The sequence below is a fragment of the Phallusia mammillata genome, chromosome 7 (genome assembly GCF_965637545.1).
Source record: "Phallusia mammillata chromosome 7, kaPhaMamm4.hap1.1, whole genome shotgun sequence".
In the NCBI taxonomy this organism is placed as follows: Eukaryota; Metazoa; Chordata; class Ascidiacea; order Phlebobranchia; family Ascidiidae; genus Phallusia; species Phallusia mammillata.
The window spans coordinates 529,099-554,262 of NC_137258.1; the positions used below are offsets into that span (position 1 = coordinate 529,099).

Below are 25,164 nucleotides of genomic sequence, written 5' to 3' on the forward strand. Positions count from 1 at the left end.
CCTTCTTTTGTTGAAAACAATGGGGCATTACTCAGTAGATGAGAATCCTAAATGAGAAATCTTAAATGTTTGGGAAGCGCTTGTGTAGACCTATAAAAGCGAAACAAGTGTGAGGTAAAGCTTGTTACCGTTGTATATAAAAAGTATGGCCAGTCAACCATACATAGCCTCAATAAAGTGTCCCCTGTGGCTAATTGAATGCCCAACCTTGCTTTCGAGATCAAAAAAGTACAAACAATCCCCAGTAAACACAATGTATTCAGTTAGCAGCATGTTTATGCTGATGCGTCCCTTGTCCCTGGTGTTTGTTTGCAAGACGAATTATATCTGCTTGTAAATTAAAGGTTAGCTGAGTCTCACAGTTTTTGTACATATTTATACAATCAGTAATGTTGAAATCGCCCCCTTTTAAAGTCAAATCGCCCCCCAACTTCCAAAATTGTCACCATCGCCCCCTCGGTAGACGAAATCGCCCCCTGGGGGGCGATATCGCCGCCGTTGAATAACCCTGATCTATGGTAAACTTTAATTCAACTCGCAGCACGAATTCACAGCAGGCTTGAATTTCGATGAAAAACGTTAAAAAGTAAATATACTGGCTTGCATATATTCTTGATGTTCAAATTAACTGTTCTAAATATTTATGTTTTCAGCAAAGCGAAACTCGTAACAAACCAAAAAACGTTCCTCCCTGCATGCCTACAACTTGTTGGAAGTGTGTAATTGTTGTCAGTTATTTAAACCAGCGTATGCGATTCCGCTACGCGTTACAGCCGCCATATCGGTAACACACCATGCAAGATCAATGCGACCTAATATCAAAATGGCGGCCAAGTTCAAAGCCGGTGTCGGTCAAACCAACGCTGTGGTTATCAACTGTTTTTATTTATTTCTTATTTGTTAACCGTTAAAAAAACCCAAGAAAAGTGTAAATATTATTAACAAATATAAAGACGATAAACGAAATTTGCTTTTTAAACCCATAGTCCCGAAAAATAGCTGTTTAACCTACGAAATTTAGTTTTTGCGAACAGTCGTCAAAATTTCATTTAGCTTTTGAAGCAAATTGGTTCTTGTGACAAACAAATTGAGGTAAAGGGGCTCTTACAGCCAGTGTACACGCATTAAAAGTTAGTTCGTAATTTACCGCCGAATACAAGCGACAATCGCCTATGGTCGTTATTTCCACCGGTGTTTGAATAAACAAAAATCCAGAAACAAATATCCGTGATTATTTTAGATTTGAATCCGACTTTAGTATCTTTAACACAACAAGCTGATCTTACTTTGTTTATAGAACGTTACAAACAGTTGGTCGAGAAAAGTCCCAGGTTAAAGCAAAAATGCTTTATTTGTTTATTTTGATGCATTAAATAAATCTCAAATCATATTTAGCAATTACGGCAACACGAATTATACCCACTATTTGTTATATCGCTATTTACAATTTATATAATCTAACTTGTTTAACTGGCATTCTTGTAATAATCTAGCTTGTTAGATCATGTAAATAATAAATACTGGTCGTTGAGATATTTTTCAATCGTTCCTACCTTTCTCCCACTGTTTCTTCCACTCCAAGTGATGAGACTTTGTTGCTTTCATCCATCGATACTTCACCGCATCCGGACTTTGCTCCCGTTCCTCTCCCGCTTCATAAAAACTCCCATCCTCTTCTCTCCTCCTCACTGGGCAAACTCCCGGATGTTGGGGCGTCTTGCTCCCTCCAGTGGTTTCGCCATACGTGATACTCGTGTCTTTGTTCACCATGGAGCAAGATGGGATTTTATCATTTGCGTGATCCGAGTCAGAGTCGAACGCAAGAGATCCACTCCCCCAATCTCCCACGTGACTCCGTCTGTCGTCCGACTTCCCAGGGTTGCCGGAGGAGCAAGTTTTGTTGTACGGCATAGAGTAGGATCGCTGGCACAACGCCAGGTTCACTGGCTGCTCTTCAAACCCACTGGGGCGCGTCTGGTGGTTGCTATGGTGATGTGCAATATCTGGGAAGTTCCTCCACCTCCGCTCTTCCTCTTCATAAGTGCAGCTCATCCCGTTCTCGGTCGCATTGTTGTAAAATTCTTCCCTGCGTCCTCCAGCTAAATGTGCTTGGTTCCACTCGTTGTTGTTGTGTAAACTCGAGTGGTTGTGATGCTGGTATTCGGTGAAATACATCGGGTTGTGTCCCATCTCCGATCTCGGAAACTGATCGCTTTGTTTTGACGGGAATTGAACGTTCTCAATCCCGCCTCTCGCCAAACACTGGGTCGAGGTTCGGGTTTCTATTGGAGGGTTACCGTAAATTTCCATGGTTTATTGCAACATTCGATTGGTTTGACGTTAACCGCTTCTTGTCAGCAATTTGAAGTAAATCCGGCGTTAAAACGCACAGATAGTTCAATGCGATGAAAAAACGCACAAATTCCACTGAAATCTGTATTTGAGTGAAAAATCCAAATCAATAGTAATTTATGGTTGATGTATTTCTTCACTCACATTATTTACTGACATAAATCACGCAACGAAATCTAAGGTTTCACATTACATAATCTGACATCATTAACGGCCATATTTCTCAATAATGGCGACAACTGTGCAAATATGGCTGCCTGTAAACTGTCTCCGTTTGTTGAACACATTCGAAAAACTTTCACATGGCCGAAAGGTAAATCTGAAACTCATGTGATTTCATCGAAGACTTAACAGATAATAAACAAGTTTATTGAATAAAAAAGGAAACAGCAAAATGAAGGTCGCAAATAAATGCTTTTCGCCCTGTGCAAGCTCATTGAAAGTCAATTTTTCCTCTAAATTTTCATGACTACAAGCACACATACGTGCTTTCAGGGTGCTTTGGACATGATTTTACTGGTTGACCTCGTGTTTAGTTTGTAGGGTACTGTATTTTATGAGTAGATTAGTTGTTTTTATAAACCCTTAAATGTGTCTGGAATTTAGTAAGCGCAGAGCTTAAAGCAAACTTTTCGGGCATTAATTGAGCTGTTTCATAACTTCGTATCTACTGTTTTCACACTAATATCCCGCTTGTTACTTTTTTGCAACAAATACCAAACCTTTGTTTTGCAATCAAAACACAAAACAAAATGGCTTGATGCTACTGTAACACATTGACTGAACAAACAAATTCACTTTTCGATGTTAAAATTTGCCAGCCTATGCACCAACAACTGCTTTTACTTTCCAACAACTGCTTTTACTTTCCAACACATTTCACCGACTCACTGTGCAACCGCGCTACTGACGAACTGAACATGACGACAAAGTCGTGAGACCTCGGTCTATGACGTCATAGTCAGCAAACACTCCGTCAGCAGCATCAGGTTGCTGGTTGTTGTTGTTGGAGGAGAATATAATGGTTAGCGAGTTATGTTTGTTTATGCAGTGATATGATTTATTGACAATAGCTGACCTTAACAATACTTAATATACACTGAAATGACTGCACAGTTCACTTGAATATAAAAAGTAATGATGCTATTTGGTCGAAACACTTGTCGTTAATGTTTGAGCCAAAGAAGGGAAAAGTGTATTTAAGCAGGTTTGAAGGAAAGATTCATTTCTCGTTGAAACATTAATTGTCGCAATTAAACAACTAATTTCTAACTTTTATAGTTTTTCTGGATTGGGCGTGATGCTCTTTGCTGCCGTTTGGTGGCTGAGAAATTTTGCACCTTAACTTGTTTCGAACGATTTAAATGTGTCTGGGCATGCATACAAGCTTCCTTTAGTACACTAAGGACCACTGTGAGCGACATTAAATATGTTCGCCGTGGCCACACACCAGTTTATACATAGATTTTCTCATCCGGTAGGAATATGCGAGCAAAACGCAACTGCACTAGTTTGCTGTTTGAAGACAATATTTAGTGATATTTGTTCTACTTTATAATTTGATCGCTGAACACCAACCAACTGTGCATAAACAAAACCAAATTAAAGAAAATACATTTGGGCATACAACTTTTTTTTGTTAACAGAAAAACAGACTTCAAAAGAGTTTTTTTTTTAATTTACGATTGAACTTTTTTAATTTTATCTTTGTAAAAAGTGCAAAGAAAACAACTCCGCGCAAAAGCATGCCTCCAGTGAGAATCGAACTCACGACCCCTGGTTTACAAGACCAGTGCTCTAACCCCTGAGCTATAGAGGCTTGTCAAGCGGCGGCTTTAAATGTATTACTACAATTGTTGGACCTATATACTCAAACGACTGGTAAATAGCGAACGAACAGCATCAAAGTGCATGAAAAAATCTTGAACTTTTGCGAACAATTGGGGCAAAAAATAAAAATAAAAATGCCAATAACGGAGTTGTATTAGTCAAATATTCCAACGAATTATGACGACAACAGTCCCGCTTCGCTAATTTTGCCCTCGGGCGATTTTCATTCAGAAAAGTTACTTCGATGTTTCTGCTTTCTGGTCGTCGTTGTAATGAAAGTTGATGGTAACTGGGTGTTTGCATTTCAGAAGCAGGAAACGCACGTTTTTTCTTGGTTTTGTTGCAAAACTTGGTCACAGCTTACAAAAAAACCCAGCAGCAATGAGGTACATGAGGAGTTTATTAAGATTGCTATTATTTGTTTGGAAAATAGAAGCTAGTCCAGGCGTTATTGGCAAGGGGTACTAGACGTGTTACCAGGAGGTGCGAGAATCTTTCACTGTAGTTGTTGGTTAGTTTCCGTAACATACAGAAAGGGGAAGAATGGTCGGTGATTTCAATGAGATGTCCGAAAATGGTAATAATCACTTATCTAGTTTATCTGGTTAAGAAATAGTTAAATAATATGCCAGCTTTATTAAGTTAAAGCAAAACAGTTGGTTCAAATTCTTTTTACAAATAAAACACCAGTTTAATAACTTTTTCAGCAAGAAATACCCAACAATATGGAAACGTTTCTACCAATAACTTCCATTGGTCGCTTGAAAATATATTTCTACCTTGTGCGTCATTCACACACCCTGAGGGACGTTAGCGTCTACAATACGAATACCACCAAGCTACCGCTGGGATTTTGCACAATAGTGCATACAACTTGAGGCGATAATTTTTACATTTGCTTTTATTTTAGCATAGGCCCATGTGTTTAAATTAAAAGCGCAATGAGTTAAATCTTGGACCACTTGAGGTTGCGGCTTGGGGAGAGAAATGAAATTCACCTTACGGAGATTTGCCAACAAAGTCCGTCCAGTTGCGCTTGCTCTCATTGGATATGTGTGTCTCGTGCTTTTTGTATCCAAGGAGCAGTACTCGCTCAACAAACAGGTGAAGCAACTTACGAAGTTTTAATTAACAACAACTCTGGCAATTTATCTAAAATTTGAAAGTATAGAGCCGACTTCATTTTGGTTCCGAAGCAGTTGCTTGGCAATTGTGAGCCAGTTTACTCTGTGGTTTATGTCCAGTTGTGGCATCACACAGAATAGATGAGGAATGGCTTTTCAGCCTGTTACTCTCAATAAACTGGAGTGCCGTTGAATGGCTACGATAACCAATACGGCCGATCTCTCGTCACGAGCTACACTGATGAGACCTTATAGGTCGAAACAATGTGCACTGTCTGCAGCTTATCTAAAATTATTCCTTACAATATAAAAGCATCACGACGGTAAATAACCAGTAAGCTGCAGACAGTGCACACTGTTTTGACCTATAAGGATGGTCACACTAACCGATACGGCCCATGTCTTTTCAAAAGCTGCACTGCTCAGACCTTATAAGTCGAATGTCTGCAGTTTATTTTTAACAAGTTCATAAAAAACGATGTAGATTAGCTTTTTTCCGCTTTGGAGTTTTTGTGTTGCCAAGCGACGGAAAAGTGTGATTTAATTTCTCACAGTAAGGATAAATGCTGACAACAACATATCACGTACTTTGCAAACCTTCCATGTGTGTGTTGTTGATTTGAACATAGTTTACATTTACCGTTTTATAAGACAACGTGGCATGTAATATATTTGATAGCAATCTTCTGATCAACGTCCATTACGAACATTACGAACATTACTTGGCTGTAAGGCAACAACCGGCCTAATACTAACTTTTACCTATCTTGTGAGTAAAATCCTCATCAAAATTATTGTAGATTGAGAGGATGCTTGTCCGCGTGAGGGCGCTGCAGAGTGAGCAGGCAAAGTTGGGTGAGATACAAGAACGATTTGTAGTCGACATAAATAAAACCGACCACAACATCCATGCGCTGGACGCACAGATCGAACAACTCGTTCAGCACACAAAGAGATACAACCTCATATTTATGGGTATACCCGAAAGCGAGAACGAGGACCTGACTGACGCGGTGCGCCGCCTGGCGGATGAAAGTATGGGAATCTCGATCGGCGAGAAAGACGTGGAATATGCGCATAGACTGAAGGGAAACGGGACAAAGCCAAGGTTAGGACGGGAATGTTTGATTTCTGCAGAAAATATGCTGTTAAATTTTACATTACGATTAACAGCTACAGGTTTTGTAGTTTTGAATTATCGAATTAGTGCGCAACTGATCAAAGAATGTCGCTTAAAAATAAACAATGTCGCTATTAATTTGTTTTTAAACAATAAATTGTATTCAAATTGCAACATTTGCTGTAGACCAGTCCTTGCCAAGTTCGCACGTTGGAAAGATAAAACTCGCATCCTTTATCGCCGGAAGTCCCTACCTCCGGAGTTTGCAGTGGAGGAAGATCTCACTGAGTTCCAAATGATGAAGAGAAGGAAGTTGATGATGTTGGCGAATAAGGCGGAGGCTGAAGGAAGAAGAGTCAGATGGAGTGGGAAGATATTGTTTGTGGATGGGAAGGAAATAAAGTTATCTGATAAAGTCACGTGATGTCATCTCCCTTCTTCATTTCTGCTCTTTAAATTCATCTGGAGGAGAAAGTGGAAGATAAACGAGATCGTTGCAACATCTGTTGTCATTGTTGTCAAGCAGAACTTTGAAATGATTTCGCAACAGAGCATCCAGGCAGAGTTGTAATCGGCCCCGATACTCGGTCCGAACTCGAACTGTTTTGAAAGAACCCGAATTAGGCCAGAGAATTTTAATTTCCAAAGTAAACTACCACACGAATGTGACGAGTGCGAAGTGAGGCCCGAATGAAATCCGTTTCGTTTAAGTTGTTAAAAAGCCCTTTCCACGTAATCGAGTAAGTGACTTATAATTGTAATACACGTGGCGAGCTATGGAGAACAATTAAAACGTCACTCTCTGCCAAACATCGTCCTTCTAAATCCGTCGTGCGTGCGTCGTGCGACGTTGAAAGGTTTGCGATTTATTGGCTTCTATTGAATACCATGCGGTTTTAGTTCTCGTAAAGTTGGAATATTACAAAATTTTAGAATATTACCGATGCAAAAAGTATTCCTTTTGTCGTGTTTTTCAAACTATTCGTATCGCTCTATGTGTAGCCGATATTTTTTGTGCAATAAGACTGAAAGTCTCGTTACTAACACTAAACTAAAACAGACGTTAACGAAATAAATTACAGTTATCCTTTTACCATTTGGAGTATTTTGTTTTTTATTTCTTTTAAGCGTGATTTGTCCATAAACCATCGTTCCACTTGGGTAAATGAAACAGACCAGAAATATTGTATCCTAGCAAGAAAGCTAGTGGGAATATAACTGACTTATATAATGTAAACAATTTAAGACAAGTCGGGCAGTTGTATTCGCTCTCTCCTTAAAAAACTTTCCAGATAGAAAAAATATATTTTAATGTCCGTCAGACTTTTGATTAACAGTCATTTCCTCATCAGGTACCAACATGAGCAAAGTGCCGGTATAACGTGTTTCTTCAGTTTTATCCGTTGTCAATTCGTCGTTAATATCCTCAGACGCCTCAGGACGCTTTTGGATGATTGACGTCCCAAGCGACTGATCGGTTGTAAACGACCCTAACCTGTCCTTGTTGTTTGGTAATGTTGATTTGATGTTGGGTTCAAAAAAAGTTTGCGTCGATTTTGTCGTTTCGATTTCATCACGTGCAAGTGACGTGGCTTGATCACGCGATGAACGATACGCTTGAGTGGTATCAGGTGAAGCGGAAGTTTTCTGCTTCCTTTTGCTCCCGGTGTTTTGTGACCGAACAATCGCTTTAGAGTTGCAATAGTCGTTGTCTTGGCAACAGCCATAACACACGCTGATGGGAAGACCAGGTCTGGTCGAAGACAAAACATTTAGTTGAAAAATTTTAATACAACAAACTGAAAGATAAACATTCATAGGCCATAAAAACACCATCTTTTTCTATTCGCTACAACGAAGTTGGTTTATCCTGGTTGCTATACCGCACATAAACTTATTAATATACTACATCATTTCACTAAAAACGTGACTATCGTTATGCGAAGATCTTCTGATTCCTAACATGCAAGGGCTTTTCAAAATCGATTCGCGGTTTCCGCTTCCGTTATACAGTTTATTTGCTCACAATAAGATTCTGACCTGTTTCTGTTGCACGAAATTTTGTTTTGAAGGAGAAGTTGAGAGCAGGCGAGTTTCTGCTTGCAACTCTGAATCAACGTCGATTGATGATTCTCCTCGCGGAACTCAGTAATGCAAGCCTTAAATAAAACAAGAAATACTAACCATTTGCTGGTTTGATGCTCACCATTTCCCAAGTTACCAGACAGAAATTGACTGATGCAACCTAAATTATATTGCTTGTTTTCTCATTAAAGAAAGTTGTAGCCCAAACATAATTTACTTCATAAATGTAACCTTTAGTTTTTTAGAGTTTTCTAACTCTTATTGATAACGACATAAAGTCACAGACAGTAATGATAACATCTATTTATTGGTGCTAATAATAAGCAACGTCTGAACAGGACCTGAAACGTTTTCTCATAATTTGTTGTCGAAACAAGTTTAACCTAATAAAATGCCCCATGATAATAATACACGTTACCTGGTTGTCGTGGCATTCCTCTGAAACACCTTGGAAGATGCATTCCTTCTCTCCCCCAACCACAGCACATCGCCAACACGTAAGGCTGCTCGTTAAAGTAAAACAACACAACAGAACAATATGCAGGAACATTTGGATTCAACCCAATGCTATAGGCTACACAGCACATGTGCAAAAGCTGTATTAAAACAATTTTAATGCCTTTTGTATACTTAATTGAGTATAAAAACGCAAAACGCAGTTTTGGCTCCGCCTAAATATTAAGATTTCTATAGTGTGTTTGGAAATGAAACCACTCAACCATGAAGAGCGCACAAAAATAAAATGTTGTCGCGTCCGTTTTGCTGAAAAGTTTCATTAAACTGCTTTTTATTTATTCTCGTTCTAGGTTTAGTGATTTGAAAAAATCTTTGTTGACATAATAGTATGTCGCCACTATACAGAAGAAACCAATGATCCAGCACAGATCGTTTCAATGTTAAGTTTACTCAGGGCATCAGAAAACTCTTTTATCAGCTAAAATCAATCCGTTTGCGAACGCATAGTGTTTAGATGGGCATGGTATTGACAAGAAATGGACGAATTTGTCTCAGTAAGTTGTTTTAATAGAACCAAAATTTGTGCCATTTCTTTATTTTTACTATAAAACAACATACAACCCTAATCATCCGCAGCTTAACTAACCTTCCACCTTCATTACTTACAGTAAAATTTATCCAGAAGCAGCAGTGCTTCTATATCAAAATCAGTTAAAACAACCGGCCATTAAAATGAGATGTATAGAACACATTTTGGGGAAATATGCATTTCTCCCAGTGTGAAATGTATATATATCTTGTTTTTTAAGACAGTTCTGCTCCAGTCTGCAGAACATGGCAGTTCCTGACAAGATCTCGCCCGTACAGGACCTACATGTTCCACATGTGCACGTGCACGACCTGTAAGTTCATGTGCAAGACCAAGAAAGAATTATCTAAAAGTACTAAATGCAGTTAATTGCTAATACTGAAGTGAAGTGCATTCCGTGCACCAGCACATTTCGTAAAAGATTAAGATTTTGACTGATGCAAAAATGTCTATTTGTTAAGTTTTATTACAATGCAGAAATATGAAATAGTAATAAAGGCTGTCACAATTATACAGTTTTAACTTAATAAATTTGACTGCTGATTATGAGAGTGTGTACACCCACAAACATAGTTTTTTGATATGTAACTTGTTAGGGTTTTAACCAAAGGCTGAAGAATATCATAGGGGTTCGGCCATGATAAAAAGGTTAAAAAACACTGTGCCATGTGTTCTTTCATCAAGTGAAATATACTCAACTGAACTCTTTTTTCTGATGTTTAATGTCATAAAATGATTTATACACATAAATCAATAGTAATAATAATGGACTGTTTCATAAAAACAGATAAAAAACATGAATAGTTTAATAATTATTTTATTCTAAATCGTTTCTGTTATTAGAAGAAACGATTTATGCTTTTTATCTGTTTTTATGAAACAGTCCATTACTATCCTGATCAGAAGCAAGAATCTTTCTTTTATACATTTTATTGTCTGCGGGAGATTCGTTAAATAACAACACTGTTTCAGCATAAATCAATAGCTCATGCTTTGTCCTGCCATGTAAATCTCAATTTCTTTCATTTATAACTAACCAGCCATTATACAATTGTTGTGCCTAAGCTAATCGTCAACCCCAAGTTTCCATAAACAGAAATCTTCTTATTGCAAGATGATTTTATCCATATTAGCGGATAGCTTTCTATTGGCCTTATTCTAAAGCTAGCTTACATCCGAGCTTTGTAATGAATTTTGTTTGTAAAATATTAATGGTGTTTACCTTAAATGTGGTCAGGCTGTCTAGACATAATTTATGTGGCGTTTCCTCAAATTAAATGTTTGTTAATTATGGATAAGGCTTCATGGAATGCTCCTGTTTCTTCAATGATTGACAATTGTCAAAACTTTTGCTTTTTGCTATCATTTGATTTAAAAAAAACTTGTTTCTTTTAATGTTTCAGGTTGGATAAGTTTAAAATGTATTTCAGTTTTGAACTTTTGTTCTGATATTAATATTTAAATTATTTTTTGTGTTATTAGTTTTTGTGGCTGTATGTGTCAATATCACTGTGATTACAATGGAATTAGATTGGCATAAAAAGCATTTGACCATGGTTGGTCAGGAAATACTGTATTGGCGCCAATAAACCATGCCATGTGGGGTATCGGTGCCCATGCGATACTTCAGCGGTATGGGAACTGTAACACACAAGCATAAATGTATAAACGATTAAAACGTGCGTTCATCTGTCCATTCTGCCACAATATTTTAAGCCAGTCGCCGGCACATCACTCTTTATACATCTGCTCAGGACCTTTGCTGTTATATAAGGAGACATGAGACTTGCCGAATGTCCTGATCGACTAAACTGTTTATACAACATAAAAAAGTACAGTATAAAGTTTCCTAGCAGAGAACTAATTCAGCATCACTGGTTTGTTGTTTTGCACTTGCAGATATTTGACATTAAACGGGATTTTATTTCTTCAGTGATTCATGACGCTGTAGTGGACTAAAATATGTGAGGCAACGCAACAACGGCACGTTCAATGGGAGGGAGAGAGAGGGCTGCATAAATGACCACTTAGTTGAACACCCATCACTCTAATTACCGAACTCCATCCATTCCCCGTCTAATAATGAACCAGAGTTCAACTAATGCGTGGACCAATTAACAATTTGTTGGAAGACGATCTTTAAGTAAGTGATCGCATTTGACGTTACGCGTTTGTTGCAATTAGTTGAGGTAAACGGTTGGAACAATAGTTTCGATTTAATCTGCTTGTGTTTTTACGGTACTGTGTCAGTTTACATTAAAACGATAGGTAACTTATTGTTGGGCATAATATGATAGGTAACTTATTGCTTGAAGTTTTTAGCGTTAAAATGTCCAAACGCACATGCATTCGACGCCTTAGAAACTCGACCCAGCGGTTGCAGCTTAAAAAGATCAGTCATAAATGTTTTTGATAGAATGATTATTTTCGACTAGTTGCTTCTTGATTATTTTCGACTGATCCTACGTTACCCTGTAGTAGCTTTTACGTTACGTTAAACGGCACAGTACAGCAAACTCCAGGCTAATGTCTTGCTGTGTGGGAAATAGATAGATCATAGAGTAATAACTTATTTGTGTGTTTATCTACCGGCATGTGCTGCTAGCCACGTGACCAACATTATTTATTTTGTTACCAGACCTTTTGTGTTGATATTGTTCCCGCATCATAAAATGCGGTATAAAATAATTCTGTGTGTTGTTCTGCAGTCAATGTGGAACAGAATATCTGCAGGTTGGTTGGACGAATGTTCCTTATAAAATACTAACAGTGGTCGATAATGTAACCAACATGTCTGGTTGTGCTCTTCACTGTTTTGAACTGTTAAGAGAAATTGTTATTTAAAAATAGCTGCCGGATTTTGTTTTGCTTTTCCAAAAAAAGTTTTTGAGATCTGTTTGTAATTCTTGTGAGAAATATATCGGACCAAAAATAGTCGTTAAATACTTGTTTGGGTGCTAAAACGTTTCGGCCGTATTATATTTCGCTTTTCGGCAATGCAATGTCGGCCAGTTTATTTCTTAACAATTGTTTTCAAATTATACCTTTTAATTATTTCCGTTTTGTGCATCTTTTTTATTATGAGACTTTTGCGTCTAAGGTGGAAAAGATCATATAAAAGAAACGAATAATTTAAGGTCTGTTGCGTGTTGGTGTATCATTTAATGTCTAGACTTCACTCTGATTCAAGGATATTGTTGACCTACATTTAAATCTGACCAACTATGCTTTACAGATACATGCTCGTTACCCGAACACGGTCGTGTAGATTGTGGTTGGGCTGGGATTCGACGTCAAACCTGCACAAACATCGGATGCTGCTTCCAAATTCCACAGGGGAACTCCCCATGGTGCTACTACCCATCAGGTCAGACATATTCAAGCAAATGTAGTTGTATTATTGCCTGACAAAAACAATGTTTTTAACTTGTGCTATAAACGCTGTTTTGTGCAGATAAAAATGTGCATGCTGCTTGACAGGGTGGATACCATAGAATCTATGGCATAGATACTGTCCCAGATAATTAAGTGCATTATTTTTTTTATGCTAACTATCAATGATTTTTGACATCAACCAAGTGTTAGTCACCTTTTTTCTTACACCTAGTTAAGTTTGTTGATACTATCTGCGCTCGTATCTTTACCTGCAAGTTGTGTTTTTCAGATTTTCCTTTTCCTATGGTTCCTCGTTTAAATCCGAGAGACGCGGGCCTTCTTACTGGCGGTAAGCTTCTGATGCGTTTGATATAACTATCCTAAATCTTCTTTGCTGATTTGTATTAGCTGCAGCCACTATCAAACTCCACATACATTTCAGCACAAGTGAAGGCGGTTTATATGAAACCACTTTGCTGCATGGCTATGTCTGTCAAATTTGCTTTGTTGTAAGAATTAAACCTTATTGTTGTTGTTTAACCCACTGCCATGATTGCTTTGTTAACTTGCGTTAATCCTATCGAAGCACTCAGCAATATATCTGAAAATCAAATCAATTTATTGTTTACTTAAAAAATTCCATCAATTTTTTTCACCAGAACCCGACGAATGCCGAGCAGTCAATTACGCGTCACGTGACAACTGTGGTTATCCCCGTATTACGTCATCAGCTTGTCAGTCACGTGGTTGTTGTTTCGATTCGGAGCAGCAGAGGTTCGCCTGGTGTTTCTATCCGCGGGGATATTTCAATTCGGATGGAAAAGGTACAAAGAATAAGTTCTTAAGACGCGCATAGTTTAATTTAGGACAGCCATAACGCGTAAAATAATAGACCAGTGGTTCTTGGCCATGGGTCATATGTACCCCCGCCCTGGGTCTACGAAGCACCAAAGCACGGGATAGAATATCAAAATATGGGTTAGGGTCTACTTGTTATATTGTACATTTTGGTAGAGTAAAAAACATTTATTGCATGAATTCCTACTGAATGTGTTAAGCAGTGCTTCCCAACCTTTTCCAGCTCAAAACAATTTATTTTGGCGGACCATCATTTAATATTGCGATAAAACCACGATGGAAAAAGAACTAAAATTAAGAAAGAAAACTAATAACCGCACATGCAATACTTCTGTTAATGTGAAGCCTCAGCCTGCTGGTTCGATATGATGAGATCAAGTCGGAGTTTATTTGGGAATGTCACATATCAGTGTTACGACTTAAGACTGTGTCGTGTCTTCGATTTCGTTATAGTTACTAATACAAGTAGTGTTGTGATGCGACAATCGCAGTTTAGGTATTGTTATGACGTAACAATTGCAGTTTGTTTGTGTGATAAAGCTTTATTTAACGTGAAATCTTTCATGCATTCATAGTAACTATAATATTATATTTTAGAGAAATATAGTTAAACTTGAAAGTACGTTCACACGAACTGTGTAACTTTTTTGAACTTCTATATTGGTATGGTAATAGTTTGAAAAGCTTCGCGGCCCACCAGAAAGAACGTCGCGGACCACCAGTGGGCCGCGGCCCACCGGTTGGGAAGCGCTGTGTTAAAGGGTGTAAGTTTCTAATGTGAAAGTCGCAGTAGATTTTACGTGTTAAACGTGTAAAAACTGCTGTCACTGGTTTTCATTGTAGTTTTGTAACAGTGATGTTAATAACTCAACTAATTACGATAATTCGATTTACTTTTGTCCATTATTGCAGACAAAATCGTACGAGCACAAAAAGACAGAAAATATATGTGACTGACTGTGCTGGGGCCCAGCAAGCACTCACTTAAAAAACCTCTACAACTAATAACTAACTAATATATATCACACGTTTTTGCTAATTAGACAATAGATAGATAATTACCAGTCGTGACATCATAAAATTTCATCTGGATCTAAAACATTAATTTAACTGACAATTTGTTTATTTTGCAGCAATCCAGAAATTTTCAGGCACAGCGTTGCTCAGCCGTGTATTTGAGTCCAGCCTCGGTGAGAATTCGAGCAGTTCTTTCCATTCTTACGCCCCTGTGGTTGACTGGCAATTACTCAAGTCGATGAGATATAAAGTTCCGTCCGTAAAATCCGTTTATGGTGGGTGTTGAGGCTTTGGTTCGTTATATTCGTCTGTTACAAAGCTCATATACATCTGTTTGCGTCTGTTATATTATGCTCTAAAATGCCGATTTTGGAAAATGCAGTTTTACCTAAAGTTGAGGCAATGAAAGTTATCCAGTATGAAGCATTTTTGTAATCGAACTGTTTGAACTTTACTACAAAGCGTAAACGTGGGCATTTTTGTTTCAATATTTGACCAATATACCGTCATATTTAAACGCCCACAAAAATATTTTTAAGGACAATCTTTTTTTACCCAAAAGGTGCAAATTAAAAAGTGTCTCCATTGCATACATGCTGGTAAACCTACAATCATTTCGATTTGGTAGTTTTGCAACAAAACAAAGATTCACTTTCCTATACTTCCCATATTAATATAACCTTTATTGTTTTGTTTCTAGTTCATGCATTCACTGAGCAAAACGGTTACACGCAATCCCATTTCATCGTTGAGACGATATCACCTCCATCCGACCCCATATCTCTACAGCAACTCACCGATAGCTCAGTGGATGCGATTCGCACAAGATTAATAGGAATAGTCGACTATACCATGTTTATTAACATTCCTGTACTGAAAGGTACTTGCATATCTTACAGGAATTTTTACTTTTTGTAGCCTACGTTCAAAAGCTGTGCTATTGCCAAAAACGAAAAGATTTATAATTGTTATTGACTCGCCTAGTTAATGTGTCATAGGTGAGATATGTTTTCTGTTCAACCTGTCTTACTAATGTACAGACTAAGTGGTCAGGGTGTTTAAATGTAGCAAGGTCGTTTAGTATGTTACTAGAATTCATTTCAGCTCAAGCCTTTTCGTTTAAAGGTTTCCATTACCACTGTACATGTCTTGCAACGTAGCATTATATGTTTTTAATTGGGCTGCTGTTACGCGTTGGTACGTTATTTTGTGCATTGCGTCACAAGATTAAATTCAATAAACAATTAAGAAAATGCCTGTTTAAACACCATTTCGCCGTGATGTATTACAAAATTAATGTGCCGTATTGATACAATGATTAAATAAATTTCTAAACATATTTTTTGCAGTTTATATACACAGGTGTTCGTCTCAGCTTTATACAAATCGACAAATACTTTTAATGTTGCAAAAAATCCATTTTCTGTTCAGATTACAACGAATGCCAGACCACCAGATGTCCAAAAAACTCGAATTGCATCAACACAATGGGCAGCTTCACTTGCTCGTGCAAGGAAGGCTACACAGGCGACGGTGTCACACAGTGCGATGACGTTAACGAGTGTGACGTCAGCACGCACGGTTGCCACGACGACGCGACGTGTGTGAATAGCGAGGGTTCGTATGTGTGCACTTGCGATGCTGGATTTACCGGGGATGGAAGAAACTCGTGCCAGGCGCTGACTGATGTGTCTACCGACCCCGTGTGGGTGTGTGACCCCGTTAAAGGTTACACCCCTGTGTACGGGGATTTCCCTACCGACGGGGTGCAGTGCAGTTCTGACGCAAGTTGCGAATTCGACGACGGGAAATTTACTTGCGATTGCAACGATGGTTTCGAGGGAGATGGGAAGGATTGTGATGACGTAGACGAGTGTGACGCAGACAATCATCAGTGTGACGTCAGAGCGAGCTGTTACAATGAAGAGGTGAAGCATTTTTTGTATGATATCTAACAACCCCATTATCATATGCTGTTGCAACTCTACCCCGTGGCGTGATTTGGTACCCCTAAAACTTAAACCTCTTTTTAAATTTCCCCTACATTTATGACAGGATTTATTTTGATTACCAAATCTGTGGGGCAAGTTTATCTGTTCACGTGTTTGTACAAACGTTCATGTTTAATTACCACGGGTAAAAACGACTATTCTCGTTTTAGGTAATTCTAATTACTTACTTCGTTCCGGCAAAACCAACTTTATAGTTTTTTTCTATCATTTACCTTTATCCTTTCCCACAGGGCGGTTATGGATGTTCCTGCGATCCCGGTCTCACTGGTGACGGATTTAGCTGTGATGACGTCAATGAGTGTGACGACATCGACGTTTGTGACGTCAACTCAACTTGTAAAAACAGTTTCGGCGATTATGAGTGTAATTGTCATCTCGGATTTGTTGAAAACGGAGACGATGATAAATCCTGCCAAGGTTCGTAAGCTCGGACAAATTATAACTTTATCTAGATGATCTTTTACGATGTTGCCTGCCATTACTTACACTTTTTCGCATATGCATTCTCTTTGTACATCGGATATAAATCCTAGGTTTTCAACCCAGGTTTGACAAAAGTGATGCAAAATGGCCTGATTTATTTTTTTAGATATGAATTTATGGTGCTTTTTACCTTTTTCGCAAAGTCAACATTTTTTATCGTCCGTTTTGTTTTAGAACAAATTATTTTATACGGGGAAATCCCCATTGTGGGAGCTGTGACGCAACTCCTCGACCCCGGAAGTCCGTTTTTTCCTTCCATGATCGACTTCCTGGAGGATCAACTTGAAATCTTCTACTCCCAGCTCCTCCAACCTGACGTTGATGTCGAATTCGTAAAGTTGGAAAACAATGCAACGGTTGTAGGTCACGTGATTGTTGTCACCGGCAACTCGTCGCACGACGTCACTGCAGCAAGTTTTACCGCTTCAGTGGTTGAGGCTTTGGTGAGGCGACGAAACGATTCTTCGGGAAAACCAACAGTCCTTGCAGCGCCGTTCGTTTCCCTGCAAGTAATAAAACCCGACAACTTCAAGAAATTTATTTCACAGCTTCCTGATTCAAGCGAGCTTGAAGAAGAATTGAAGGAGCAGTTAGAAGAACTTGATTCTGATGAAATATACGGAGCCACTGCAATAGCTTATATCAGGGTTAATCCAGCAGCGATTAAAGATAATTCCACTGATTTTTTGAAAACAGATGCTTCAAAAGATTTCCTCGTTCAATTGGAAGAAGATCTTTACCTGGCTTATTCCAAATTCAACCCACAAGTAAAAGCAGTTGAAATTATTGAGCTTCGTCCTGATGGGCGGTTTGATGCAAGCAATGATTCTACTGTTGGAATTGGCAAAAAGTTTAGAGTCGATTTCGAAGCCAATTTAACTTTGAATAATAATGTGGCTGTGCCAGATCCTGGATCTCTGAATTATTCGGTTCTCTTCTCAAGTCTGGAGGCAGAGTTGAGGAACTCTTACTCCCTGCTCCTTAATCTTGTCTTCCGCAAGATTGACCGCGACACAAATCCGGATGCGGGTAAAGATGAGAATCGAGATGAAGATGGCAGTGGAGATGGAAGCGGTTCCGGGTCTGGGTATAATGACGACAACAAAGATAACAATGAGAAAAAGAGGGAACTACCGTCTTCTTTTGTGGAAGTCAGAATCACAAACCTCACCCAGTCTACTTCAGGGCGCAGTACCTCTGTTCAACATGTTGTAAGTTTTAAGTTTCCTCCCGCAAGCAAACTATGCAAGGAAGTTTTACTGACAGCATTGACCTCGATAACAAGTTCAAACACAACTGACATCAGCCTCGTGTTTGACTCATCGCCGGCTATTCTGCGGAGTTTATCATCCAGTCAATTCCCCGCAAGCTGCAATGCTACAGTTCTGCAAACTGCAATGTTGTGGGAGTTAACTTCAGACGATGTGCGGCTGCTCTACGGGATTTCGAGGCTTTTAATCCCGCAGAATTCTCAGTTTGCCAGCATGCCAGCTAACGTTGTGTTAACCAGGCGCCCTATGGTCGTCGATCTTGTCCAGTTTCTGTACAGGGAAACCAACGAAACTTGGAGGGAACAAAACGAACCGAAGTGTGCCTCAACTTGCTTAACAGCTAAGCATGTCGTCCAGGTTGAAAGTAAAGATAAACCCATCCTTGAAATGATACTGAGGAGTTTTCTCAAATCTGTGACAGAAAACGGTTTTAAGTTTTCCTCCCAATCTTTTCTGGGTATTCCATTTGATGTGGAAATTATTGATCCTGCTTTGACCAAAAACGCTTTAAAAGAGAAACAAAAAGAAATTGAAGGAAAGACGTTTACCGCCCTGGTTGACTTGACATCTTCCAACATCGCAAATCTCATCAGAACATTGTCAAAAGAGTCAGTAACATACAAAGCGATTTTAGTATTTCTTGAAACAAACCTTGAAACTGTCTACAAACACGGACTTACAGCCGATAAACCGGAACCTGACATGAATAACTTAAAAGTGGAAATAAGTGAATTACGTATTGTGGTCAACGAAAGCAATGCTTCCCAATCGGTGTCTTTACTCCACACAGTTACAGTGTTCGGTGGAAACTTAACGTTATTTGGTGCAGATGAGCTTGTGTTGTTGTTCAGTGTTGGTGCATCGGGAATGGAAACTAACATGTTCAGCAGAAATTTACGAAACGCGACTTTATTGAGTTACAAGAAGACACAGAAGACGATTTGTGATCCGAGTCTGGGTTGGACGCAGGGATCGGTGGATGTTGAGGGATGTAGTGAAGATGCAGAGTGTGTGAGGAACAGCTCTTCTCTCTTCCAGTGCACATGTGAAGATGGTTACCAGGGTGACGGCTACGATTGTTCGGATGTTGATGAATGTGATGAGGACTCACACGGATGCAGTGTCTTCGCCGAGTGTGAGAACGAAAAGGTAGTGCATATGTGTACAGCAGGGGTGTTCATCGCGTGGCCCGCCGCTGTTTTTGATTCAAATTGTGTTGCGTATGACCTCCATATGGGTGTGACTTGCTACTTTACGCAAAAGCTTTCCATGGTACTTCATTTACCGGTAAAAAAGAAGTGTACATGGTGCTGAAGCAACAAAATTTCCTTACGGTATATTTCCTTACGGTATATTTGGGTTCAAGTTTTTATAAAAACATTGGCCCGCGGGCGTCTTCACCTGGCAAAAATTGCCCCCCATCAAGAAAAGTTTGGACGCCCCTAGGGTACAGTATTAGTTCATATTTCGCTAACAGATACTATACTCCACTTAACCCAGCATAAATTAGTCTAACTTGACCGGTGTCACAAAACTCGGATTCGTAACAGACCAAATACAAGTACTGGGGGGCACGCATTGATAGAATGCATATGTGGCTTTTAAAACTGATTTAAAAGAGATATTTTGGTCTGTAAAGAATCAGAGTTTTGTGACACTGGCCATGTAGACTAATTTTTACTGGGTTTTAAGTGGAAAGTATGGTATCGGTTAGCGAAATATTAACCTTTGATGCGCAATACCGAAACCCCTGCTCAAAACTAACTGGTGATGGAATCGTTTTGTAATTATTTCTCGTTTTTAGGGTGGTTACGATTGTGAATGCAAGAAAGATTTTGCCGGAGACGGTTTCTCGTGCGATGACGTCAACGAGTGTGAACTGGAGCGTGACGATTGCCATGACAACGCCACGTGCACAAACACATTCGGTGGGTTCGAGTGCTCTTGCGACGACGGTTTTATCGGCAACGGGAAGTTGTGTGCTGGTAAGTTGTTGTTTTTACTGGTTCAAACGCTAGAATAGTTTGCGCCGCTTTTTTTGTGCGATTTGTGAGTGAGGTCACTGCTGAAGAACATGCTGTTGCCTTTAAGGATAAAAATAACACACTAATAAAAGAACCTCTTTGTGGCCCCCTTAGCTGTGGGTTGGCGAACAGGAAAATTCATAATAAAGTTGCAATATTTTATGTGTTTTTTTTTTAATCTTATTCTTATGTTATTAATTTACGTAATATTACATTTAAGTCAGTTTCTCTGTTCATCGGAGGGCGTTTAATAATCATTTATTTTTGATATATAAACGCGATATCTTAAAACAATGATAAGTTAGCTGCAAATAGCGCTCACTGTTTCAGCCCATTAGGCTTCATCACCGCAGCTGGCAACAAGATCCAGTCCCACTGTGGTTTATGCCCGGTTCAGTTCTGGCACCGAACATATGTAGTGGGGCATATAACATTCAGCCTGTAAGTCCCCAAAACCGGTGCTATAATTTAGCTATGCCAGCCTATATGGTCAATGCCCACCCACAAGCTGCACTGATGAGCCTTAATAAGTCGAAACAGGGCGCACTGTTTGCAGCTAAAACAAAATATCTGTGTTTTTTTTATAATATGATATCTATGTTTAAATAAAATGTCTTCTGACATTTTTACTTTTCTTCACAGAGCAATCTTTCTTCTACGGTCTCATCCAGCTCAATTCATCCTTCACATTTCTTCCTCAACTTTCCAACTCATCAAGTGAAGTCTCCAACTTTCTCTCAGATGCCGTAACAGCTTCCCTCACCCCGATGTACGGATTCGAATCCAACCTCAACATCACAGTCACAGTCACAGCTTTTCTGGAGGGCAGCGTGTTTGTGGAGCATATTGTCACTGTAACAGGCCAAGGAGCTTATAACCTCGAAGCAGAAACTCTCAATCAAACTTTTGTGGAAGCATCCAACGCCTTTCCAGTCCAGTCTCGTATGTTTTCCCATCCTCTGCGAACTTTAGACCAGATTACCACAGACGGTATTGAATCCGTGTTGGACTTTCGAGGCCGTGGTGACCTTTTGACCGAAGTTCTGGGTGTTGTTAACAATACAGAAGAAGTTCGATGTCTGAGTGCTGCCGTCCGCATCAATGCAGACGTTTATGAAGAGTTTGCTGCCGGAAATTCGTGCCCTGTCACTCCTGAGTTTACTGCGAAACTTCAACGACAATTATTTGATAAATATTCCCGGGTTTACCCCAACATTATGCAAATGAAGATACAAAGCATTTCTCCGGCAACTGAGCTCACGGAATTTTCAAACCCGGTTGCAAGACTTAATGAAAGCCTCGTGTTTTCTGGCTCAATCCTGGTTAGAAACCTGCACAATTATACTCGGAACATAAGTTCAACTGAGAACCGAATAATGCAGACAGCGTTAGAGGCTGAGTTAAGACGCGCTTACATAAACTCAGTGAGATCTCTACTATCACCTGCTGAAACATGTGACGATTCGGAAAACGATTGCTCAGATGGATGCAAGCAAAACTTGTTGACTGTAAGACTGACTGAGTTGCAAAACAATTCACAAGCCGGAACTTTTACAGCTCAGCACATTGTTATTGTGCAACTCCCAGCTGCCACAGCGTACTGCCGTTACATTATGAACATTACAGGCATCACTTACTTTTTACCAACTGACATTGAACTGGTGAGAGGAATTGATGAGATTGTCGCTGCGAACTTTACGGAACTAACACAAAACTGTGCGAATATGTTACAACGTGTTTTCGATATTACAAACCTAACGCCCCTTGACCTGCTAGAGAACTTTACAAATTCACAAACTGATCGATATATTTACGCTCCGCCTTTTAACCTCACAAAGACGAGTTCGCCAGAAGTGAGTGTAAAAGTTCTGACACCATCAATGGAAAGGTTTCCTATAAGTTGTACCGACATGATAGCATTTCACAGCGTTGTATATTCCACGAAAACTGCTGACGATTTCAACACATACCTTGGACTTTCGCGTGTATTATCAGCGTTTGCAAACAACACCGACAACTCTTACACCGGTCTTCCTTTTGATATCAGCACCCAAAAGTTTAATGCCTCTTTACTTGATAACTCCTCTCCGACTGAAATTAGTTTAGCTAAACTAAAATTTCTTGGACCACCAACTTTTCCGCTTGGTCCTATAACGAAGTTTGCAACTGTTCCTTCAACAAACGGCCAGTCATCACATTTCAATGCATTTGCAAACGATTTAAAAATTGCTGCTTCATTTTTATTAGCTGCGAGAAGTTTTAACATTGAAACCGCCTCAGAACTGCTGTCGGTCTTGGATGGATTGCGTTCCCCTGTGCGCTCCCTCATTCTGTCGCTGTTGTCTTCACCAGACAATTTCGCTCTGCTCGGGTTAGATCCGTATCTTGGACAGTTGTTGGTAGCAGCAGTTGAATTAAACCTTTAAACATATTTGCACTAATCGTATGTTACACGTGTAAAGTTGTTACAGGCGTATTGTTGATGAACATATATTTGTGTTTGTTTGTGCCACGTTTTTCGTTCAATTATCACAAACTGTTGCATTTAGTTGCACGGATTAAACTCTGATGTAATTGAAATAAGTTGATGATTGTGTAGGTCTTGATTACTCAGACTAAGGCAGTATGGAAAGTTATCCTAGACTATACTCTTAGGCTTAGGCTATTGCAAAAATCATTTCACACTTAAGTTTAAACGAAAAACTGTTTACGAAACAGTGACTTTAACAGAAAAATGCATAATAAGTCTAAAGTACATTGTAATCAGTTCGATTTGGTCCTTATTTATATCCTTGAAAAAACATACCTTGAGTTACCCGTTAAAGTTTCATTTACTGTAAAAGTGTTTTTGCAACAACTTGGGGGAATATCTTCACCTAAGTTTCACATGACCCATAAAAATATCCAAAGCAGTTTGTCACATCACGGAAAGGCCAAAAGTACCAATGCCTTCGTTACTGTTCGCAAACCAATGCCTTTAGTTTTAAAGTGTGATTAAATAAATGAATATAGCCAGAAGAGAGCCTCTATTATTTCACACAATTTTACTATTTGACAGTAGCACTATCTGACTTTAAGTAAACATGTAGGTCCTTGTGACCCCGCAAAATGTAAGCTATGTGGCCTCCTCGTGTCATTATTTTTTTAATCAGGCCCGCTGTGAAAAAAGTTTAGTGACCCCTGCATTAAACTACTTCGGTCGAATTAAACTCGAGTTCACCTACGACGCGGATCGTATTTTGAGGTGAGCCCTGATCTTGAGCAAAGATGTAATAGCCATATATTTTGTTGCTAGTGAAAGTTCCACTGCCTGATTAGACCATCACATTTTAAAGCTTTATGGTGCTGAGACATTTTACGTAGACAACATGGTACTAACATTAGTTTTAGTTAAAAAGCGCATTGCAGATTATTTTCCTTTAATTAATTATTAATTCGTTAAAATCTGGCTTTTAGGCAAAATGATTTGGCGTTTTATTATTTAACCTGTGGTGTATCGGATTAAGCACACGGCAATACAAATTATTTTGATATTTTTGTTCATTTCTGAAATATGGACAAAACTTATGTAAATAAAACAAAAAACACGTAAAAAAATATTCATGACTAAGGAGTCATGATAAATGTAAAAAAATAGTTGGCAAAATATTTTAAAAAATAATAAATAGAAATTTTTGAAATTGAATTCGAATGCAACCACCGATGTTGCGCGCCTCAACAGCGAACAGCTTGCCACGTTTTTTTCTCGCTGCCATTTTAACGCGTGTTGGATGGAAACCGTTTTATCTGGTAAGTTTTGTGTGAACTATTTCTTTCATTCTTTGCGCAATTTTATGATTTTTGAACATTGATATTAATACTACAAATTATACATGGTATTGACTTAAAAATATGTAATCGAGAAGCTTGAAGATATGCTACGATTTTTACATGGTATTGGCCTAAAAATAGCTAATCGTGCAGCTTCTAAAAACATAAATTGCGTTATTAGGTGCAGCCTAAAAGTTATTCTGTGTTTTTTTAGACGTTTTTCTGTGGTTTACCAACTTCAATTACGTCATCATCCTTCGATCAACATTCCTCAACTTCAAATATTTATTTGTATGTAAACATAGGAGTCTGTCGTGGGTCAACCGGGATTGCGGAATTGTTAGGCCTAACTTAGGCTAACTGGCGCTAGGGTTGAGCGACCTATTCTTTGCCGAGGTTGACTCGTAAAGGAAGTCTTCCTTGGTGGTCAAAGAATGGCCCAAGTCTATAGGAGTGCTACGATATCAGCAAGTTGGCGCTAGGGCTACACATAGAGTGGCACTCGTTAACTAAGGGTAGGTGATAGCTAACATAGGTGGGGTACGTTTGGGATTCGCGCGCCACATAGGGTCATAGCTTAGACCGATTTTTAGCTAGGTGTGGCGCGTTGCTAAATGGCCTTAGCTAAAATAAGGTGCGTTTAGAAACACGGTCTTGGCATGGCCTCCACCGCATGCGCTGGCCGCGGTGTAGACGGGACCGAGTACCGGACACCGCTATTTCCAATGAAGGTCCAGGCTCGTGGACCAGAGGAGACC

At 39.1% G+C, this 25,164-nt stretch overlaps 3 protein-coding genes and 1 non-coding gene across 5 annotated transcripts; 2 read left to right on the forward strand and 2 right to left on the reverse strand.

The window, feature by feature from the left end:
* Positions 1 to 4,098: 4,098 nt before the first annotated feature.
* Trnat-ugu (transfer RNA threonine (anticodon UGU)) lies at positions 4,099 to 4,171 on the reverse strand. The gene has a single exon. It is a non-coding gene; the product is annotated as a tRNA-Thr (tRNA).
* A 282-nt stretch (positions 4,172 to 4,453) lies between these two features.
* On the forward strand, positions 4,454 to 7,519 carry LOC145239269 (uncharacterized). The gene is made up of 3 exons (XM_080102574.1): positions 4,454 to 5,286; positions 6,107 to 6,414; positions 6,613 to 7,519. Exons 1-3 carry the CDS (start codon positions 5,170 to 5,172, stop codon positions 6,848 to 6,850), a joined length of 663 nt encoding a protein of 220 aa, XP_079958700.1. The 5' UTR covers positions 4,454 to 5,169; the 3' UTR covers positions 6,851 to 7,519.
* A 41-nt stretch (positions 7,520 to 7,560) lies between these two features.
* On the reverse strand, positions 7,561 to 9,061 carry LOC145237664 (uncharacterized). Its single transcript, XM_080100610.1, has 3 exons — positions 8,930 to 9,061; positions 8,467 to 8,585; positions 7,561 to 8,179 (listed from the first exon to the last, which is right to left on the reverse strand). Exons 1-3 carry the CDS (start codon positions 9,059 to 9,061, stop codon positions 7,735 to 7,737), a joined length of 696 nt encoding a protein of 231 aa, XP_079956736.1. The 3' UTR covers positions 7,561 to 7,734.
* A 261-nt stretch (positions 9,062 to 9,322) lies between these two features.
* On the forward strand, positions 9,323 to 23,184 carry LOC145238708 (uncharacterized). Of its 2 annotated transcripts, XM_080101951.1 has the most exons (12): positions 9,323 to 9,521; positions 9,777 to 9,869; positions 12,792 to 12,923; positions 13,221 to 13,280; positions 13,591 to 13,755; positions 14,923 to 15,081; positions 15,507 to 15,686; positions 16,238 to 16,734; positions 17,049 to 17,235; positions 17,476 to 19,721; positions 20,377 to 20,557; positions 21,239 to 23,184. In XM_080101951.1, exons 1-12 carry the CDS (start codon positions 9,482 to 9,484, stop codon positions 23,020 to 23,022), a joined length of 5,724 nt encoding a protein of 1,907 aa, XP_079958077.1. In that variant the 5' UTR covers positions 9,323 to 9,481; the 3' UTR covers positions 23,023 to 23,184. The 2 variants fall into 2 exon arrangements, with proteins under 2 accessions (XP_079958077.1, XP_079958078.1); XM_080101952.1 differs by lacking the exons at positions 9,323 to 9,521; positions 9,777 to 9,869 and adding an exon at positions 12,150 to 12,289.
* The last annotated feature ends 1,980 nt before the right edge of the window (positions 23,185 to 25,164 follow it).

What these genes read in the sequence shown, in the direction of transcription:
- LOC145239269 (XM_080102574.1), top strand. Translation starts at nt 5,170, where the DNA reads ATGAAATTCACCTTACGGAGATTTGCCAACAAAGTCCGTCCAGTTGCG. An exon ending in AGTACTCGCTCAACAAACAG is followed by an intron (nt 5,287 to 6,106) that starts GTGAAGCAACTT and finishes AAATTATTGTAG; the next exon opens with ATTGAGAGGATGCTTGTCCG. An exon ending in GGAAACGGGACAAAGCCAAG is followed by an intron (nt 6,415 to 6,612) that starts GTTAGGACGGGA and finishes CATTTGCTGTAG; the next exon opens with ACCAGTCCTTGCCAAGTTCG.
- LOC145237664 (XM_080100610.1), bottom strand. Translation starts at nt 9,061, where the DNA reads ATGTTCCTGCATATTGTTCTGTTGTGTTGTTTTACTTTAACGAGCAGC. An exon ending in AGGAATGCCACGACAACCAG is followed by an intron (nt 8,586 to 8,929) that starts GTAACGTGTATT and finishes GTTTTATTTAAG; the next exon opens with GCTTGCATTACTGAGTTCCG. An exon ending in ATTTCGTGCAACAGAAACAG is followed by an intron (nt 8,180 to 8,466) that starts GTCAGAATCTTA and finishes GTCTTCGACCAG; the next exon opens with ACCTGGTCTTCCCATCAGCG.
- LOC145238708 (XM_080101951.1), top strand. Translation starts at nt 9,482, where the DNA reads ATGGGCATGGTATTGACAAGAAATGGACGAATTTGTCTCA. An exon ending in CGCGGGCCTTCTTACTGGCG is followed by an intron (nt 13,281 to 13,590) that starts GTAAGCTTCTGA and finishes TTTTTTCACCAG; the next exon opens with AACCCGACGAATGCCGAGCA. An exon ending in CAACGGGAAGTTGTGTGCTG is followed by an intron (nt 20,558 to 21,238) that starts GTAAGTTGTTGT and finishes TTTTCTTCACAG; the next exon opens with AGCAATCTTTCTTCTACGGT.